The sequence below is a fragment of the Rhinolophus ferrumequinum genome, chromosome 5 (genome assembly GCF_004115265.2).
Source record: "Rhinolophus ferrumequinum isolate MPI-CBG mRhiFer1 chromosome 5, mRhiFer1_v1.p, whole genome shotgun sequence".
NCBI lineage: Eukaryota > Metazoa > Chordata > Mammalia > Chiroptera > Rhinolophidae > Rhinolophus > Rhinolophus ferrumequinum.
The window spans coordinates 44513734-44535506 of NC_046288.1; the positions used below are offsets into that span (position 1 = coordinate 44513734).

The 21773-nt window shown below is 33.1% G+C and overlaps 1 protein-coding gene across 2 annotated transcripts in view; it reads left to right on the forward strand.

The window, feature by feature from the left end:
- The window catches only part of CCSER1 (coiled-coil serine rich protein 1), a 1122560-nt gene that overhangs the window by 765029 nt on the left and 335758 nt on the right, over positions 1 to 21773 (forward strand). For both annotated transcript variants that reach the window (XM_033105324.1, XM_033105323.1), the window contains one exon: positions 4509 to 4553. In XM_033105324.1, the coding sequence (XP_032961215.1) occupies positions 4509 to 4553 (45 nt within the window). The remainder of the gene's footprint in view (positions 1 to 4508; positions 4554 to 21773) is intronic.

The following is a 21773-nucleotide window of genomic DNA, read 5'->3' on the forward strand; positions in this document are numbered from 1 at the left end:
GGAAGCAGGGGAAATCTTTATGACATGATAGTAATTTGGAAAGAGATTGTAATCATTATAAAGGAGATCTCCCCATTATGTGTACTTTAAACAGAGATGATCTCATACCCTAACAGAGTTACTAGAGGTCTTCACAGAGATGCCTGAATGCTGTATGGAAAAAGTATTATAGTAGAAATTCTGTTTTTGTTTTTTGTTTTTCAGTTAATAGCTTTTCCCCCTAATGCCTTACTAAACTATCTTAATTTAACACACTGCAGACATTTTGCTTTAGGCTATTTTTTTTTCTACCTAACAATTTATAGCATTTTGGTTTGGTCTCATGTGCTTAGTTTCAATCAACACAAACAGCTTTATACTCTCTAGTGAGAAAATATGTTTATTGAGAAAAATACATTTTCCCCAACCATATTCCCAGAGTATCTTTAAATATGATTTCCTTAAGACATTCTGAATAAATATTATATCTGTAGTGTTTAAGAATAATGAAGTAGGTTTTCATCAGTTAAATTTTTGTAAATCTTATATTAATTTTAACCGTCAACCAGTATACATATATATTCATATACACTTAAGTAATTTTACTGTTCTCATCTAGTTCAGGTCTTTCTGAGAGTCAGATTGTCTCAGTGAATAGAATTAAAACAATTATTTCCTTCTGAATTACTTCAATACATGTTTTAGTGGATATTACACAAAGCATAAAATGCCAAGTTTTGTTTTTTGTTTTTTTCATTTAAAAATGTGAAAATCGTGAGACATATATGTAAATGAACACCAAGAAGGGATTGGGTTTCCTTGAGATTATTATTTTTTTTAATATTCCTGTCTTAATTTTTATTGCTTGGTTAACTGGGGTGATATTATGGTATAATATTTCAAAGCAAATTAACCGAGTTACTATCAGCAAGAGTCAGCAAAAATCAAGATTACTGTAGTTCTCCTAGGAGAAACTGGAAGTCATAATTTGTACTTCCCCAACAGCTTTCCCCACTCAAGCCACCTGACCTTCCAACTTGAAGGCTTAATGTTACTCTAGTATTCAGACTAATTTTCTGTCATCAGTTAGGGCTTCACATCTCCCAGGACATGCCTCAATAATTCTTATTATACCCCAGCTATAATAGGTGAACCTCTTTATACTCTAGATCATTTGACTTCTCCTTTGAGACACATTCTTACCTGAGGCCCTGTAAGCATATGGAGAATCCTTTTAGATCATTTTTTTTTCACAAATGGCTCCCAAATTTCTCACCATCAGACTTTCTGACTTAGCTCTTCAACCTCAAAATTGGTCTTTCAATAATTCAGTGCCCAAATTATGGCCAAACTTTTTTACATAGATTATACAACATATCATATCATCCCTAGCAAGTTGACCCTCCAGCACCTGTTCCAGGTATGCTTTTTCCTAAAGTCCTGACACCCAGCTCTTCTTGATCACTGTTGCCTTGAAGAAGCATCATGACTCATGCATGAGTTCCATATTGTATTTGTGTTGAGCTATAGAGATAGACATAGAGATAGAGACAGATAGATGAAGAGAAGAAAAAGAAGATAATTACTATTTTGGGATCTACTGTGCCTGGCCTTTTGCTAAGGGCTATACATATATTATTTAACCTTTACAGCAACCACATGCAATAGCGACTATATATTTTTTTCAAGTACAAATGATAAGGTTGAGAAATATTACGCAGTTTGTTAGAGAGCACACAGAAGAAGGTGACAAACCAGAGCTTTAAACCCACATCAGTCTGAATTCAAAAGCACATAATTATATAGTTTCCCATATTTTAAAAGTTATGGGCATGAATGCCACTATAGAATTTATTTTTAGCCTACACTGCCAGATTTAAGAAATGTTCTAATATTTTGTTTTGTTTCCTTTTAATGAGAAATTTAAGTTCTGCAAAATGTATTCTGTAAATGTAGATACTTGTTTACACTCAGAAGTCAGGCTACCATTTATTTATACAAGAATAACTGGATTGCCAGGTAGATTCTAAAGCCTTTTCTACAGTGATTAGAGTAATAGTTTATTTTTTAAATATAATGACCTTACTTAATATTTTTGTTCATGTGCTTTCATCTAAACAATTCAAGAAATGAATTTTATATATGAAGAGATAATATTTTTAAAAACCTCTTGAAAAGATTGAAACATGAATGCTGTCAGTAAATGTAAAAATGTTATGGAATAAATTATTTTCCTTGTAAATATGAATACATAAGTTATTGCACTCTAAATATGGTGCTTAACACAACAACACAAACAGTAATAATCTTTTCTTAAACTCTAAAATATAAAGCTAGAAATATAATGATTAAGTCAAGTATTTCTTTCTTAAAGGTCAGTTTTCTTACTAGATACAGAGGGTGTCAAAAATGTATACACATTTTAAGAAAATAAAACTGTATTAAAATTGTAATATTCAATATATACCGACAACAAAAGATGTATACAAGTCACATTTAACTTCTGCAATTACAGGAGGTGCTCAAAGTGGTTACCATCAGTGTCCACACACTTCTGATTATGGCAAACTACTGCTTGAGCAACATTGACCAAAGTGTCCAGTTGTATACATTTTTTTGGCACCCCTGGTATATTAATGATAATGCAGAATATATAGTTAAGGTTATGTGCTATTCCGATTTTCATCAGAAGTAGAGAAATACTTTGACTTAAGTCAAATTTTTTAATGATAATGTGAAAATTGTTAAATATGTGTTTTTTAAAGCTCTGCCAAATAACATAGAAACATATAAAAATTATAATAATGATAAATCCCAATATTTCTTTGTATTCTTTCCAATTTTCTCCTGATAACATTTCTGAACAAAAAAAAAAAAAAGAAGAAAAAGAAGAAGGAGAAAATGCAAAGTAGACATACACTAAATTACTAAATTATGGGACTATGTAAGTAGTCATTTATGTCTATCTTTGGTATTTTAAAATATTACCCCCAATTTCCAAAAAGTTCCATCAAACTAAGCATTTCCTTAAAGGACAAGCCTAGACTCCCTGTCTTGAAAGACTTCACAATTTGTCAGTCTTATTTTCCCACCACTCGTTTTTGCCCAAGTCACAATACATGCCAACTAAACCACTCATCTTTCCTAGACCTCTTAGAGCAACGCTTCTCAAACTTTAACTTGCATGCGAATTATCTGGAAGTTTTGCTACATCCTATATTCTTGCTCATCAGATCTTGGGTGGAGTCTGAGATTCTGCATTTCTAATGAATTTCCAGGTGACCAAATGCTAATCCAGGAACCATACTTTGAATAGTCAGGGTTTTAGAGTACTGCATGCTGCTCTCCTCCTGCATTCCCTCCTCAGCCGTTAAGACTGTTAAGATGCCATCCTCCTCTGTGGCCTTTTGTGTATGTGCTCCTTCACAAGATGAATGAGCCTCTCCCATTTTGTCGTCAGAGAAAATTCTGTATACCTGACATCATCCTGCTGAAATCTTACCTTCACTTGTGTACGTAGTCACTGATTTAAACTTTGAGAGAACTATTTAGTATTTATTTTGGTATCTCCACTCTCTAGCATGGTGTCTGGTACATAATAAGTGTACAATAAATAAGTATCATTAAATAAATAAAGGAAATGATTGAGAGAGGGAAGGAAAGAGAATAGAAGGCAAAACAAAAACAAGTGAAGGAAGGGAGAAAAGGAAGAAATAGGTACCGCGAGATCACATTTTACTACAATTTTCATTCAGCCCTTCAATATGCTAAGCTTCTACATTAGGGAAAATAACAGGAATTGAAGCTTTCATTGCATTTGGGGGTGGGGGGGAGAATCTTCCATTATTTTGCATTCCAAATAGCAATATTTCTCGGAAAGAGAGAGAGAGAGAGAGAGAAATAGACAGATGGACTCTTTCTTGTGCCACAAGCACGTTTACAATAGGCCTGCTAAGAAAAAGATGAATTCTTCCATTTTAATTAAGCATAGTGTTTACTAGGGACTTAAAGTGAATCCCTTCCCTTTTAGTGTAGAAAGCAGTTATAATAACAGAAAAGGGAGAAAGTCTTGGTCAGGGGATAATATCCAGAAGGTTTCCTAGATGAACACCAGTGCTGCAAAGGATGCTGCTGCTTTTATCTATCTTCTTTATGTTTGAGCCCTGAAATGTGCCAGGTGCAGTGCAGCACAGTAAGAACTTACCTCATCCTATACGTACTACTTCGATTATATACAGCTTTTAGATCGTGGTTTCATGAAGGGACAAGCAATCGTTACTAAAACAAATGCTTTACTTTGTACTTTTACTTACGGTCTTAACGATTTAGTAAGAAATGCATTGACATCAACTTTAAAGACATACTCAGATGTAGGTATTGGCATACATGTGAAATATCCATCTATATTTCAATCTTCTTCGTTAAATGGATTATTTTCTTTTATTTCAAAAGTTTTACCCTAATGTGAATTATTAGTTAACTTATTTACCAACAATAATACAATTTGTTTTATTTTATGTTTCTTTCAGGGATTGAACCTGAGAAGGCTAGAGGCAGTACAAGGAGGGAGAGAGGTAAGGAAATCTAAGGGAGAGGGATGGGAAGGAAGAGAAAACGGTAAGTGTTGTAGTGACGTGGTTGGTGACAGTGACATGATGATGATGATGATGATGGTGATGATGGTGATATGTTGAGAGGAATTGTGTGTACATATATTCCATTCACTCTGGAGAACGTGCATTTTACACATGTTTATGTAAATGTGTCATTTGTGCTTGTTCCTCTGAAACTGAAGAAAATACTGTTTCTCTCGTTAGGCAGGCTGTTTTGTTAAAATGGATTTTTTAAAACAGCAAGACTCTCTGGACAGAACAGAAAAGACTTTTGAAGAAAACATTACATGCAATGTTTTAAATAGTTTACTGAGAAATTAGCAAACTTCTAGCAATGGAAATATTTTATGACACCTAGGATCCTTCACCCTCCTAGCCAAGGCTATTGGTAAATGCTACTAGGCTGATATGCATTATTAGTGTGAAATTGCCCTGGTAAGACTCATGGTTTTAAAACGTTCTTTAATTAATGTCTATCTCAGATACTTTATAAAGAAGGGAAGCTTTTAATAGTATCAAACATAATGTCATATTGAATACATAATGTGTATTATTATTTTCTAATTCTAATGTGCAGGCTTACCACGATTAAAATTATTTTCATGCTAAATGTATACATGCTGTACTTTACTCTGTGGTTTAGGTTGTTGGCAATCGGGGGATGGTAGAATATTGAATTCAGTAAATCAATATTTTCTTATTGCCCAAAAGGTAATTTTCTTTTTTGGTAATATTTACATAACAATTTTTTGGGGGTAAAAATGTGAAGATATTTTGTCTTGCAAAATGAGAACATATGTCCGCATCTGTGGCTTCTCTTTCGATGAGAACAGTTTTCTTTGGTATTAAATATGTGGTGTGTTCCTCTTCTCTCCTTGTTGGTATAATTACCCGTTGTGTGTTTTTTAGTATTTGGTATTTTAGTTCCTAGTAAAGTTGTCACTTAGGGCTTCTTCCCGTTTATTTGCTATTTTCCATCCAGATGAATTTGTTCTTTTTGAGGGGCACATGATAGTTGGCTCACATTGGCAGAAGAGCTAAAGAAGATAAATCTTTAGATACTTTTCATGTTGTAGGACAGTGAAGTAATAAGGACATGGTCATCAGTACAGGCAGAATGGTGGGGGCGGGGAGGGGAGAACATACTGTGTAAGGAAGACCTCAGAGCCATTTACGGTTTTGTGAGGGTAACTACTTTGCTCAGACTTGACCAAAATGAATCTATTTAGATAGAACTTACCTCATCACCTTCTAAGTGAAAGTTCACAGTCAAGCGGTACTGCTACAGTTTATCTCTGCAGATTCAGTGCCTTTCAGGATATACAGCTTGGAGTTGCCCTACTTCTCACTGCTATATCCTAGTTCAATAGCCGCTATATGTTCAAAGAAGGAAAATTTAAATCCATATACCCATGTAATGGCATTGCTAAATAATACGATAACAATATTCTTCATTTGTTTGAGATTTTGCAGTTTCTCATGTTGTTTTTTTAAAAACCTAATTAATTTTTTTAATTGAAAAAAGTTGCTCTTAAATTTTATTGCTTATTTATTTCATTTCCTCTGATTTTATTTTTATTTTAAATGTACTTAAAGCTTATACTTATGGAACATGTAGATAATGTTTCAAAGTTTTTAAAAATGTGTTTTTTCCTTGAAACTATTTTGTGGTTCGTGTGAAGGTCAGTAATTTAATGACCTACAATTTATTATATGCATCTGCCCTGAATGGTCAACCTTGGTTTAGGCCTTCTTTCTGAGGTTGGTGGAATAATTGTGAAGAAGGTAAGTTCTTCAAATGAATGATCGCCCAGTAATGTCTTCTACACTTGACACCCCTAACCCTGGAATAAAAGTAAGTGTCAATTATCAAAATTCAAAACAACCGCTTCACTTCTGTGGACAACACACGGTTATTTGAGTATATTTTGATTAAACCTAATGCTCACCTTAGTTTTTCTCATGATTTTAAAGCCTAATATATTCTATGGTAAGAAACTTTTGGGAAATATCAGACAATTAGGTGAAATAAGTTGTAAAAACTGTCCTGTAAAGTCTCAGTGGTATGTGATCTGCAAACAAATAGCACAATTACTTACGAGATATGACACGGAGCTTTCTGATTCCTATTTACTGTGTTTTATTATATGTGTGCATTACAAATATGTGTAATATATACCTCTGATTATATTAAATTGAAATGTGTGAATTTAGAAAACTCTTACTCAAAACATTCTCTTAGAATTTCTTATCCTAATGCTATTGTGATTGATGATAGTTTAATGACAATGATTACTTCCTGAGATGAATTAATTTGTCTTAGTTCAAATGACAGGTATTTCCAATAGGTGTTGATGAATGTAATACTGATGGCCTATTGCCAAATATTTATAAGAAGGTTTAGGCAGTGTCATTTAAAATGTTCTATTTACTTATTTGTGATAATGACAACAGTTAGCGTACAACATATGCATAGAAAATTGAAGCAGGCCATAATAAGGCTATTTAGTTAGATATTAATTACTATTAAAAAAACTATTTGCTAGACAGTAAAGCTAGATTTGAACACTGCATACTGTATAAAAATAATACTTGAGAAGAAGTGATTGAAATCTAAGTTAATTTTGTGAAAGAAATAGAGATGGGTAGAGTCTAAATCACTTGTATTACTATAAAATATTTGAAAATAGATATAAATTGTATTTTAAAAAGTTATATCAGTATGTTTACAAATTTATACATGCATGCCATGTATAAATTGAGTTACCATGAATAAATTGAGGTAGTTGATCATAATGGCTAATAACAAGTTTATTTTAAAAAGAGGGATTAGTGGAGCGCTGTACAAATGTGACTAACTGATATGTCTTTCTGGTTATAAACTTCCTGCCTCAAGTGAAATCTATGAGATCTTGTAAGTCATAGAGAAACCTCAGTGAAAACTCATTGATATGACACATAGAGAAATTATTATATTTTTTCTCAAGGAATTTATATTCTTCCATACACTGCGTTTATAGTTAATTGTGACTAAAACCAAGTTACTATCAGTTTTCTTAAAAGATTATATACTTTTGTTATTTTAAATAGTATTGTACTTCTCAAAGTACAGCTTTGTTAACTTAATAGTTAAAGATTTATCTGTGTGTGCATGTATAGTTGTGTGTGTGTGTGTATGTGGGTGTGCATGTGTGTACACGCCGATTTTGAATGGCAGATTGTCTCTACTTCCACCCGACCTTAAATATACTCAGCCATCCATATTCTGGATATTTTCTGTCACGTGATATGTGACTTTATATCATGAGTCAAGATAACTAATTATTATGGTTGGATATCTAAATCAGGGTTAAACATTTAATTTCAGAAATTGTACTACTAAATGTGGTAAGCTAATGTGAGAGAAAATGGTTAATGGAATTTATGGATTATGGTTGTGTTGTTGGAAATTACATAGATTCCAGAACCATAAAGGCAATGGAAATATAGTGCAAGTGTGTAATGATCAAGAATTACTTTTCTATAATTGTAAACCTTAGATCTCCCAAAGTGATGAACAAAATAAGCAGAGATCATGTTGCCTTTCTTCACCTGGAATTCTGAAGAAGACATGATTAATATTGGTACACTCGAATATTTTAAATAAGTTGTTTTATACTCTTATGCAACAGATTATAAATATGCTTCCTAAACATCTGAAAGAAAATTAGTACTTTAATTTTTAGAAGCATTCCTCAGAAATATGACCAAAAACATTGTAAACATATTTATCCCTTTACTAGAAAAATTCCCTGTTGTGGTTTAGAAATTTTCAGTTGATTATATTTAGCCATGTCAATGATATTAAAAAAACAAAACAAAACAAAAAAAACCCTCACTTTTACTTGGAGGATTGCAAGTGCAAACACATTCTAATAGACACATAGTTAAGAAAAAGCGGGCATTCTTTTCCAATGATTAAAATAGCTGATTTGTGAATGTGTCATTCTCAAGAAAATCACAAGAATGTCTTGCAACCTATCTGTTCTGTAGTTCAGAATGCTTCATTAACTTTCTCTATTAGACTACAGTATTTCCAATCCTCTATTTTCTTTGCAAAAACAATAAAAAGGAAAGTATAGATGATATGAACTTCTAATACTTAAAGAAATGTAATTAATCAGAAACATTTGAAAAAGGTAGATTGGATATCAAATGTTTAGTTCAACGCTATTTTCCAACTGTGCTTTATATTTAAATGCATTAATCATTTACAATAATAATTCAAGATTTTCTATTTACGTAAAATATTACTTGAGCATATAATATTCCTAAATAAATTATTTTATTTTGATAAATAGTGGATTTTGTGCCTTTGCTAACATAGTTGGAGAGACTTTCCGTTGTTTATCCCTTGACAGTTTATTTCTACTTTTGAGTTGAAAGTTTATTTTTAAATTTGATCTCCAAAAGGGAGAAAATTCAAAGAATGAGATCAGTTATATTTTATATTTCAAAATAATTTGTCTACCTAGAATAGTAGTAGTACAAGCATATTTCAAGTGGAACAAAATAAAAATTGCCATTGATTGATCTTTCCATTTTTTAACTTAATTCGAATTATTAAGCATATTATTTTAGGTCTAGGTTATTGCTTAAGTTAACTATCACTTTTCCCATGTCCCACAGACCACTGGAGAGGATTTTTTTTAAAGGGATGAAAGAAGAAAAATATGTGAGTTCTAAGAATATAACTAAAATTGAACAAAGTGTATTGTTCTTCAAAATAAGAGTTGGCAAAAAGTGTTGAGGTGCCATTGTTTTCTGAAATCTAATATTTTATATAATTTTGAAATTATAGGTGATAGCTAAACATCTTTAAAGTTTTGTGAATCACATATAAAATCCTCACCAAGAAACAGATAATGATTATCAGTTATCTTTAATAATTTTTCTGTAAAACTTTAATTTTTGTGTTTTCTTTATTGTTTGATATTCAGAATAGACTGAATACTTCTACTTTTGTTCAGATTTAGCCATATCATTGTGATTGCTGTAAAGTTTCTTAGAATAAGAGATTCCTTGTATCCCCAGTGATGACACAGTTATTTTGGGAAATACACGCGTATATAGATAAGTGTATTCTTCTTTGAGATTCTTCTTATAACTAGAATTATTCCATGGTTCAATGCCTATAATTTTCCATTAAGATGTATCTGATTTACAGTTTGATTTTGAGATCAAGAGATCTTTTAAGGACTCAGTAAAAAAAATCCTTATTTTTTTTCCCCTTCTTGGGATTGACAGGCAATAAAGGAAATGAAAGATTGCTGTGCTTATAAATCAGAATTTAATTAAAAGAATTATGCTTTATAAGACTACAGTAATTATTCCTGTTTCAAAATTTGAGAGGATAAAATGAGTTAGTATATGTAAAGCTCTTTGAACAGTGTCTGCCACATAGGACGAACCCAATAAATGGTTACAATTACTATGATTGTGTTTTATATCATCTGTTATTCCCTTCATCTTTTCTTCTGTCAGAGACAGTTTGAGTGTCATGTTGTTGGGAGACTTTACTGTCTACACAGACAAGCCTACATCATGGGAATGGATGCTATCCAAAACCTAGCCTGACTCTTCAAAGATTATACATTACAAATTGGTTCTGGGATGACAGATTCCAAATAGGACACCAAAATCTATTTGGAATCCATTATTGAATCTCAAAAATCCTTAATTCCATATTTCATATTTCAGATGAGGGAAAAATATATTTACCTGTTCTATTTATAGCATTGTTTACAGACAGCAGTGCCTAAGGCCTATATGTTTTGTAAACTATTTTTCACATCCTCCATATTTTCTGGGTGATCTTCAAATTAGATTTTGAAGATCTCTTCTATGTTTTTAGACAATTGGCATTCCAAGTGTCTATCCAAAAGAAACCTGATGATGAAGCAAAACTAAGCTTAAAACAGTTCTCTTCAGTAAGAAAGAACCGTTCTTAGTAGTATCACAAATGAGGGGGGAAATCCAAAAGAAGTGTACACCATTTAATTTTCTTTTTCTCTTTATTTTGGAAATGTTTGACTGATTGGGTAGATTAGATATTTCTAGAGTATGTACAGAGTGACAGAACAATATTTCCCAAGGGAAATAGGAAAAAGAGGAAAGAAGAGAAGTGAGAGGGAGCCAGCTTTGGACGTACATGAAATCATCACTGTGGAAGGATGGAAGAAGCATCACATATAGGAAATCCATTTCACACATATACACACACGTAAATTAAGAGCCACACTAAAGAATATTTATAACAGATTTAAACAATAATTGTAACCTCAGTGAATTCCATTAAGCAACAATCATGTTTATGACAAAGTTTTCCAAAACGGACTCTGCAATTTCAAATTGCACTGGCCGGAACTATGTTAGTTAAAGACATAGATAGACACGTGAGTTAAAATGTAAGGTAAGAAGGAATTGGACCTCGAGGGTCAAATAGGTTGAGAAGACAACATGAAAATTTTGTTTGGGTGACCTCCTATTTTAAGAATGTGGCCTAAGATCAGGTGTGGGGCCTGACAAATCTTTTAACTCCAAGCAGAATGAAACTAAGTGGAACAAACAAAAACAAGATTGAGAAAAGTCCTTATAAGGATTTGAAAGATTACTTCAGGCAAAGTTTGTCTAAAGGAAATCAGTCTGAACAAAACTTTGAATTCATGAGTGCTTGGAGTTAGACCTCCTCTTATTGACTGACATGTCATGAATACAGTCATGAAAACAGACCAACAGTAGCTTTGCAGCTACTAGTCCCCCATGACTACCCCCAGTGGTGGTCTCAGCTATCTACTCTGCAGTTGGATACATCATTTCTAATTAGAGACCGCGGTATGACTTCCCTTAGCTATTCTGCATGGTCGATCAAATAAATATACTTCAGCACCAAAAACTGGGGTTGGAAAAGGGTATTTTTTTCTTTCTCTTTTCTCTCTCTGTCTCTCTCTTCTTTTATGATATTCAAATGATTAAAGCATCATTTAGCTCAACTTTGTAGTTCACAATGGTACTGTGGTAGAAGATTCCCATGATCTGGCTGTTCTCCTTAGGACAGTTGTGGTTAGGAAGAAATGCTGTTAGTGACTCTTCTGGATTGAATATTGGGCCACCATGTTCACCCTGTTTTGTTATTTTTTTAATCAATAGGGGTTGACTTAGGAAAATACCATAATTTTTCTGAAACAACCAGCTGTACAATTTTCCTCTTTATTGAGGCTCAGTTTCAGCAGGCTTGGTTTCTTCTGAGGCTTCTCTCTGAGGCATATCACCACCTTCTTGCTGTGTCCTCACCTGGTCTCTCCTTTTAATTAGCTCCTGATTATCATTTCAAAGTAAATTTCTCAATTGTCCCTCTCCTCTAAATTGATCACATCTGGAATGGGATGGAGGGAGGTGGTCTTATCTTTCACTGATTAAAAATAACATACTATAAAGGGAGATAAATATTGGCAATATAGTAAATTAAAACAGTTCTCTGTGCAGATCACTGATTGGATGTATATCTGATCCATTGTATTTCTTAAAACAAGTTATCGCCAATACATGAATCATAAACATTAGCATGACCTTTATTTTTCTTTTGTATACCGAAGGGAAGGGAATCAGACAATATATTCTGCATAGGAAAATTCACAATATACTTGCTTGTCCATTTCTGCATGGCATCAGGGGTAGACAATTATAAATAGGACCTAGAGGAATATACTCTAAAACAACTGCTAGAAAATATAAAGTTTATTTGAATATGTATTCTTGTTTGTAAGTACTCAAACATGTTGACTCAAAAGGAGTAAATTAATGATATTGAGCAATTTTAACTCATTCACTTACTTATAACTGATGCCATTGTCAAACCAAATCATGAGTGTTATTATGTAAAAATGAATTGAAATATCGATATACTTACTATTCTAGAAGTCTGGAATTTTAGAAAGTAAACACATTTGTTGAAACACATGGAATCAATTTTAACATTCTGTGTATACTGTAAAAAACTTGTTTCTTTTTACCAAAAATGGAAAAACGATCCATTGTCTCTTTCTTGCTTCCAGTTGTAGCCTATCAAAGATATTGTTGCTTTCTCTTCTAACAGGTTCCATTTCATAATGTGTTAGTTCTAGTTTGCTTTCTGGAAGTAAAGGTCACAAAGAATATTGAGAATAAGTAGTACCTCATACAGAAAAATGTCAGTGCACAGAGGTCAAAACATTGGGGAAAGCAAATGATCTTCCAATTTTCCCTTGAAAAATATATTACTAATCTTATTGGATGACTTTTGATGGAATAAAAGAAGTGCTAGCCATATTGAAAATAGTTCAAGAGTTGGTAGCAAGAAAATGAATGAGAAAAGCATATTTAAGAATCTGGCAAGTGAAAGGGATTTGAAAGAACAATGAGGTGCTGCCTGGAGAACATAGTAACTTCAGTATTAATTTCTTGAGAACGGAGTAATTCATTGATTCTTTTGTGTAGAACTCAGACAAGTTGAGGTCAAAGAAAACTGCAAATGATTTAGGTGTTAATGGAGCCAGTGGCTGCAATAGGATCATAAAATAAGTTGTAAGAATTTTAAATATGTTTTGCAGACAAAGACATCTGTGGCATAAAAATTCATTAAATATTTCCTAAACGAGAAATGACTACATAATAAGAGGCAATGTAGGATAGTAAGCTTTTTAGATAGCGTGTATTTTGGAGCTTTTAACACCTGTTCGGCCCTTTGCTCAGCAACGGGATGTTGAACACATTGCATAGCACATCTGTGCCTCAGTTTCTTCACATTAAAATCAAAATCCGTAGTTGTACCTTACTGATAGGATTGTTATGAATAGAGAAAATAAGACTGCATAAGTCAAATAATGACCTCAATGTCTAGTGCTAACAAAAATACCCAATATGGGTGTTTTAAATACTTTTATTGGTTATTACTGTTACTGTTACCTTGAATTACTAAAAGATGGTAGACATACTAATCTCTGAGTGTAAATCCACTTACTCAACAACACATCTCAGATGGATTGCTGCCTGTTAAAGGAAAAATTTCCCAGGGATTCTTACTTGATACATGGCTACATTATTATGTTTATCATATTGTACTGTGACTCTTCGTTTGTTTCTTCACCAGTCTGTCACATAGATTGAGTTCCTAGAGGACAGGGTCTTCTTCAGTGGGCATCCATAAAACCTTCCATAGTTCTGATAGATGTAGTGAGCACACCCTATAAAAGTTTTTTGAGTTGAATCTTGTTCCTTTTTAGGATCAGGACAAGGACAAGGTGGGCTTAGAACATCTGTGCTAGTTTTTTTCTACATAGATCATTTATTCATTCTTTTTGTCTTTCATGTATTTAATTAATATATGTTGGTTTAATTAATAATTAAATATTAAAGTTAATAAGCATATTTAATTTTCTTCCACTTGTAACTTACTTAAAGAGATAGATGCTGATAAAGGTTGATCAAATTTTTGATGAATTTGAAGTATAAAAATTTGAAATAATGAGAAATATAGTTTGTAAAGTCTCAATTGTGGGAAAATTTTTAATGTTTTTTTTTTTTTTTTTAATTTGCCAGGTTTCATAATTTGAAAGCTGGTGGTCCAAGTGAATTTTAAAGTTTACTTATGCTTTTGCACAATGGAATCACTTCACTGATTAAAGTCCCATTATCCTTTGTCAGAATTAAATTATGCAAGGTCGTCAGGACTTGTTATTTTCATTTGATATCACCACCCTAAACTGTAATTCCCTTTTGAATAAATAAGGTTGATTCAGGTGCAGAGAGGACTAACTAACTGCCCAAAGTTAAACAATGTATGTAAATTCAACACATAGAATTGGAAATGACATAAATTATATTTAAGCTAATCTGTGATAAGTAAAGATGGGTGCTCTTTAAAATACAACTAAAGTGATATATGAATATGAGAACAAAGAGACTGAGCATTATTAGCATATAGAAAATATGAGTCATGGGGCAATAAAATTAATTGACAAAATAGGTGTTTTTTTTATAATTTCTACTAACATGATAAGAAACAAAAAATAAGGGAAGCATTTGAATTTAAATAAATAAATAAATAGTCGAATAAAATAGAGATTATATGTAGTTTAGGAAGCCATAAATTTGTAGGTATTTAATGGACAAAATAGTATGAATAGCTGTTCTTTTTCAACCTGACAATGTTACAAGTGTGAGTTAATATTCTAAATCCATGAGGTAGTCTGTAATGAAAGAACATTAAATCAACTGGGCTCTTTTCCCAGAAAATCACTGAAGCAATAAATGCATGTATCAGGTGAGAAAAAAAGAGAAAGACAGAGAAAAAAGAAGACAATAAAACAAAAAATGGAAAGAAAACTAGATGGCCAAATTTAATAGGATAAGTAGAAAAGCTATGCATTTTGTGGGCAGTCAAATAAAATTTCCCTTCCAACCGAGGTAAGACTACACTCAAAGCATAAAACACAGTTTTCGGTTCCTAGAGGAAAATTCAAACACAGCTTATTTCATGAAATTGCATGGAGAGAACTTTATAGCTTTGCTTTTAAACCTTAAGTTCAGCCTAAATGTGTTTTTAAGAGTTATGTTCTGGTATAGCTGAGAAATTCCTGTTGCCAAACTATTTTCAAAGCATGTGTCTGTAACTTACTAAGGAACTGTTCTGAACAAATTAGGGGTGAATTCAGTTCTTATTTGTGGCCTACTTATTAAATTATGACGTTCCTTAAGATCCTAACCCTTCCCCTTTGACACTTTTTTTTCCCCTAAGTAATCTTATCCACTCTGATATCTGTAACATTGACTATATCCTGGTGGTTCCTAACTCTGTATCTCCAGTCCAGGTTTCTCTCCAGACTATTGTGTCTATTCACTTATTGGACATTTCTACTGAAATATTATTTAAGTTCTAAAGATATGTACAAAAACAACGAACTCATTATCATCTTTACCTTTGTTTTCCTCGTCCCCAAAAACCAGTTCCTTCTGCTCTCCTTTCCATTTCATTTAACAATATTATTTCTTAATAGTCACCCATTCCACATCCTCAAGGTCATTATGCAGTCTGCACTCTATTTCGGATAGGTCTCTCAGTTATTTTTCTCCTGTCTATCCCATTTCTGCTGAATACATTTGGATTGTTGCCACCTCTCAAGGGAAATTATAATAGCCAGTTAAGAAACTGGTTCTCCAGGTTCTGTTCTCGCCCATCTCCAATCTGTCCTCCATAGTGATTATGATTATGACATTTCCTAGATAAATAATGTTACCATTTCCCTGTCACACAAAGATAAGGGCTGAACTGTAGCACATCAACCATAACTTTAGCAAATAATCCTCAACTTACTATTTTAGAAATCTCCAAATTCTCTCTCTCTTTTTTTCTTGTTAAACTACAATTCGGGAATTGTATTCTTTCTTTTAGTCTCAGTACAAATAGCATTTCCTTTGGCAGAGTGACTTATCTGTTCTGTAGCATATTTCAAAGTTTTCTTACTGCTATTGTAGAAATGATTACCTTTTTTATAGTAATTGGCTAACATGTTTCTGGTCTGCTAAAGCCAGCTTCTCTAGCATATGCATTGTGTCTTTTACATGTTGGTCATTCTCAGACTTTGATTTAAGAGCCTAGATCAGAAGATGTTTAAAAAACATTTGCTGATGGAATGAATGCATGACGTGTTGGATGGCTGTGTTATAAGGGTTGCCTTCTTGAGGTTTGCAGGAATTACCACTAGATGTCACTAACATATTTCCAATAGCAATTTCTGAAGCAAGGAGAACTAATCTTTCCTGAGCACCTACTATGTGTCAGTCCCTTTTTAATAATTCCTCTAAGTAGGTATTATTATCACAAATCTACCTTGAAGGCAGATCCTTAGAATGATCAATAGGTCATATCGCTCACATGATATAGAGGTAGGATTAAAATCTGCACATGTCTGCCATTCAAAACACATAGTTTTCCCACAGTGGCGGCTACATTCTATTTCTTATGATTGAGCCTCTGGGTTCCAAATGATAAATAGCATACACTACCATTTTTTTTAAACAAATTAAATCTTTATTGACAAAATAAGCTATTATTGGGATAGACACTCTTTAAGACCTTTCTACTTTGCTTCTCTGGTAAGGTTCTCTTGACAATAAAACACACTACCATTCAGATAAATCTTTTATATTAAACATAAGAATACAGGTTTTGAGCAGGAGTAGTCAGATTTCTATTATAGTACTAGTATTTTTTTTCAACTAGCATTTCAAATTTGATGTCTATTCTTTATAAGGTGATAGATTTAGTACATAGGGCTGGACTCATGAATAAAATATAGCCTCTACCTTCAAGCAGCTTGTAAACTTGTAATGTCTTCTTGATTCAAAGTCAGGGATATCATGATATTCTTACTGTAGGGTGTATCTAATATGAGACTCTGAAGCCAAATAGCACCTAGAGATACTAATCACTTTGATAATATGACTTCATCTATTCTTGGATCTTAAATATTTAGAAGCACATCTCTAAGAATGCTGAAAGTCCAGCATTCTTAGATATAAGAATATAGGCTATCATTTTATATTTTTGACACAACTCCCAAGCAAAATCCAGAACCTGAGGAGAGATGTATTTATAGAAACTCCAATCAGAGAACGGTTAGAAGAAAGCATGATGAGATGGTGCTGAGATCTGAAAGCATGCACTTGAACTCCTCCTGGATCCATCATCATGCTTACAACCATGAGCAGATGGTGGCGCCAAAGCAGTCAGCCATCATACAAATGAAAGAAAGAAGGGAGGGAGAGTTGTGACTCATGCATCTCCATAAATGTCACAGTTTCTCTTTAGTCAATTATATCAGACTATTTAAACTTTCTGCCAAACTCATTGCTGGCTGTTAGTATATTTGCTTTTGTTATCATCAATTATTTAAAGGAGTTAAGCCCCAACCGCTAATTTAAAATTGTACACCTCTATACAATACGATAATGTTCTCTACAAATTTTTAAAGGAAGGAATGTAGTCATGGAAACAGTTTATCTCCCTCTCTTAATATTGTATGTGTGGTATGTGAAATTAAACTGTGATTTGAAAGAAATATAAAATGATACATTTTCTATTTATCCCCAAAATTAGAAATAATTTGAACCCCCTATATTAAAAATGTATAAAGAAAAGTTTAATGTCAAGTTGAAGACCAAGTAAATAATAAATGGTGTTTACAAACAGTTATCTTTTTGGAAAACAAGCAAAATTACCTATCAAACTTTGTCAATATTTACATTGACTTAGGAGAGTCTTAAATTATGTGAGGTCACTAACGACATGTTTCTCAAATAAAATGTGCGCAGTTTGTGCTCCTTTCTTATCAGAAAACAGCATCAACTTAATTTTTTTTTGTTTAATTAATAAAGTCCAGAGAAATGCTCTGTGTATATATGCCTTTCATTTTTTACTTTCTACTTTTGCTTGGCACAGGGTCCATACTCAAATTTATTTATCGGAATGTGAAATGCATAAATAATTGAATAGTTGGCTAAATCAAGATAGTTAAAGGACGATTCGATAATCACTCAGTGCCTTCCTTCTCCTGCTCCCCTGCCCATCCCTGGCATTTTGCACAGAGAAGCCATGACAGAAGCTGCACGAATCCACAGTACATAGGTCGTACACTCTGATTGAGTAACACAGAGAACTGGCGAACTTAGTGATGAGAAATCATGGCCTATGGAGCCATAATACCCAAGGACAAATCCCAGCTTGGTCATTTACTGGCTCTTGTAATAACAGCAAAGCATTAGAACTGTGCCTCCATTGTATCATCCTTAAAACGGGGGGATAATAACAGTATCTACCTCATAGGGTTATTGTGAAGAATAAGTGAACTTGAATATATGCAAGGACACTAGAACAATGTATAACTTACTATAAATGCTTTAGAGGTGTTTGTTGTTGCTATTGCTGTTGCTATTTGGTTACTGTTGAAGGAAACTTCAGCTCAGAGAGACTGGAAACAAACTACTGAATAAATTTCCTGGTTTTCTCCTCAAGTGATAAGCAAAACACAGAGGTCCTTTTTATTTCAATCTGCTGAAGAATTACATTCATTGAGTGGGAAATTTTTTGTTTGTGTTTTTCTTTAATTTGAAAAAAAGCTAAAAATCATTTTACCTAAATATAAATGATAGATTAGTAATTTTTAATAGTTTATTATACTCATTTAGCTATTTCAATATAATCAAGTTTTTATATTTCTTTCCTGTAAAGAAAAATAAGTGCCAACTCTATGAGTCTGTCAATGAATCAAACTTAAAGAAACCTTTTATATTCAGGTCATGAGTCATAAAAAGGTACCACCTGAATGTTCTACTCGTAATTTAAATTAAAAAGCTAAACAAAAACAATCAGCTTTTTGTACTAGCCTGACAAACTGAAAGAATAAGTTAGCATTCTTTACTGTAACATGCATTTATTTACAAATATTTTGGTTCCATATAAATGACCCTTGAATCTTAGCAGGACTAAAAGATGGTTGGAGATTGTAAATATGATCAATGAATGTGAGAACTTCCTGAGGTATTATAATGTGATGCGTGAACCCAGCCATCCTGGGTTCAAATCTTGGCTTCACCTCTTTTTAGCTTTTGAATTGAGCTTAAGCAAATAGTTAACATATTCATGGGTCAAAGTCATTGTCTACCCCAAGATTATTGTGGATTAAATAGTTTATATTTATATAATTCTGAGCATAGTATCCGATGAAGAATAAGTGCTATGTACGAATTCTGACAATCAAGTTAGCAAACGCATCCTAGAAAAAATGCCACATACCTCATTGCCGAATATCACTACAGTCACCTTCGTAGTACTCCCATTGGGAAGCTATGCACTGATGCCAGCACCTAGTCCACCCTTCAAAGCAGTTTTGGAACTCTTTTTCTGGAATATCCATCAGAGCTGTCATTGTATTACCCTTGATGTCCTGAATGTCATCAAAATGTCTTCCTTTCAATATTTCCTTTATCTTCGGGTAAAGAAAGAAGTCATTGGGGGCCAGATCAGGTGAGTAGGGAGGGTGTTCCAATACAGTTATTTGTTTACTGGCTAAAAACTCCCTCACAGACAGTGCTGTGTGATCTGGTGCATTGTTGTGATGAAAGAACCATGAATTGCTGGCGAAAAATTCAGGTCGTCTAACTTTTTCATGCAACATTTTCAGCACTTCCAAATAGTAAACTTGGTTAACTGTTTGCCCAGTTGATACAAATTCATAATGAATAATCCCCCTGATATCAAAATAGGTTAGCAACATCATTGCAACAAATTTGCAAACTTAATTATCAGATCTTGTGAGTGTTAAGTAAATGAAGTATTTTATTGCACTCATTTAAGTGAAATTCATAAGATGATACCAAAACCATATTTTAAAAATCTATTAGTGGTTCACCAGGTTTTTCATACAGGGTTACAAAGTTAAAGCTCTGAAAGGTACCTCAATTTTGTAACCTTGTATTGTAAGGAGGAACTTTATATAGTCCTAATCAAGCAATACTACAAGGCAAAAAAGAAAAATTGTTAAAAGAATCAGTCTGGCGGTGTTAACCACACTTAAAAAATCCCACTTTGCTACACATCAATTATACGGCCTTGGAAAAGTTACTTATTTCTTTAAAACTTGTTTTCTTATTTTAGTTCAATGATAAGAACAGAAAAATATTATTTATAATTAGCATCATCCTTGTTTAGTTCCTAACAAAATTCAAACTTCTGTATTACCCAAGTGATAAAGTCTTACCATCTTTGATATTTCAAAATATAGACTCCAAATCTTTTATAAATACTTTTATATTTATATGTGTAGATATTTATATTCTATATTTATATGTTAGACATTTTTATGATGTATTAACAAAACATTTGCATTATACATATCTAAAAAAAATGCTTGATTTTCTTATTGATATCCCCAGGATTCAGTATTTTCTAATCATTAATACTCTGCTAAGGAGAGATGCATATAATTATATGTATAGGTACTCTAAAATTAAAGTCCAAATTTTAGAAAATGCTAATTAATAATAGATCTGTTTTTCTTCTTCTTTTTAGTAATCTGTTTATGGAAGAAGTAACACCTGTAGTTATAGAGACTAATCTTAAAGTTTCTTTTAGATTGGATAACATAACGCATAACTGAATCACTAAATGGAAAATAAACTTTTATGGATAAACACCTTTTTATACATCTCCAAAGAATACCTTCTGTTTATATGAGCAAAGGCTTCGTTCGTGATTATACTCCAGTGTTCTTTCTGTCTGTTTTGCATAATATCTAACTTGCAGCTTTCTGGTTGCTGTAAGTGCTAGACAATATCATTTTGAAGATGAGTGTTATGATCGATTCTTTCCAATAGTTTTTTTGTAGAAGATGTTTTCCGTAGTGAAATTTAGGTAAATTGTTCAAATTTAGAAACCTTGATAATATAGTCTCATTTCCTCCACATACAGTCTAGGTAAGGAAAATATGCTTTAGGGTTCTCAGTGAATGTGCCAGTCAGTGTTTAAAAGATAACTTAAATTTCCTTCTTTATGTATAAAAGGGGGCAGATGTTCTTTTCTGCTAAATCAATCCCATAATACATTTATCCTGTATTCAGAGATTAATATGCTTACTGCCAAGCCTTGGCAAAAGGTTTCAGGAAAACATTGATTAAACTCCATTGGTGAACAAAGGAGAGAGGAAGATTAGCCATTTAGAATGTAGTGTTATTCTTCCAACATTTTCTTAGCTTCTCTTATCTGACAAACTTTCTTTGATTCATAGTAGAAAGCCTAAAATGGGCTATAATTTTAATACAATCAAAATTATAGAATCGAGTGACGTCATAGGAATGGCGGCAGCAGGGCGCACTATCTGAGTTCTCCTCCAGATCTTGTTGCAAACGGGAACTATAACCCATCGAGGAAATTTTCGCTCACCACACAATATTGTGGAGAGATTCGTGGATTGCTTGAAGCTAAGAAATTCTTGGGGATAAGCTAACTGGACGGAGCAAGGAGAGGAGGAGGAGAAGCGGCGTGGGAGCGCCCGGCCGGCAGCGGCGGGAGAGCCCAGCCCCCAGCGGAGCCTCAGCTGGCGGGGGCGA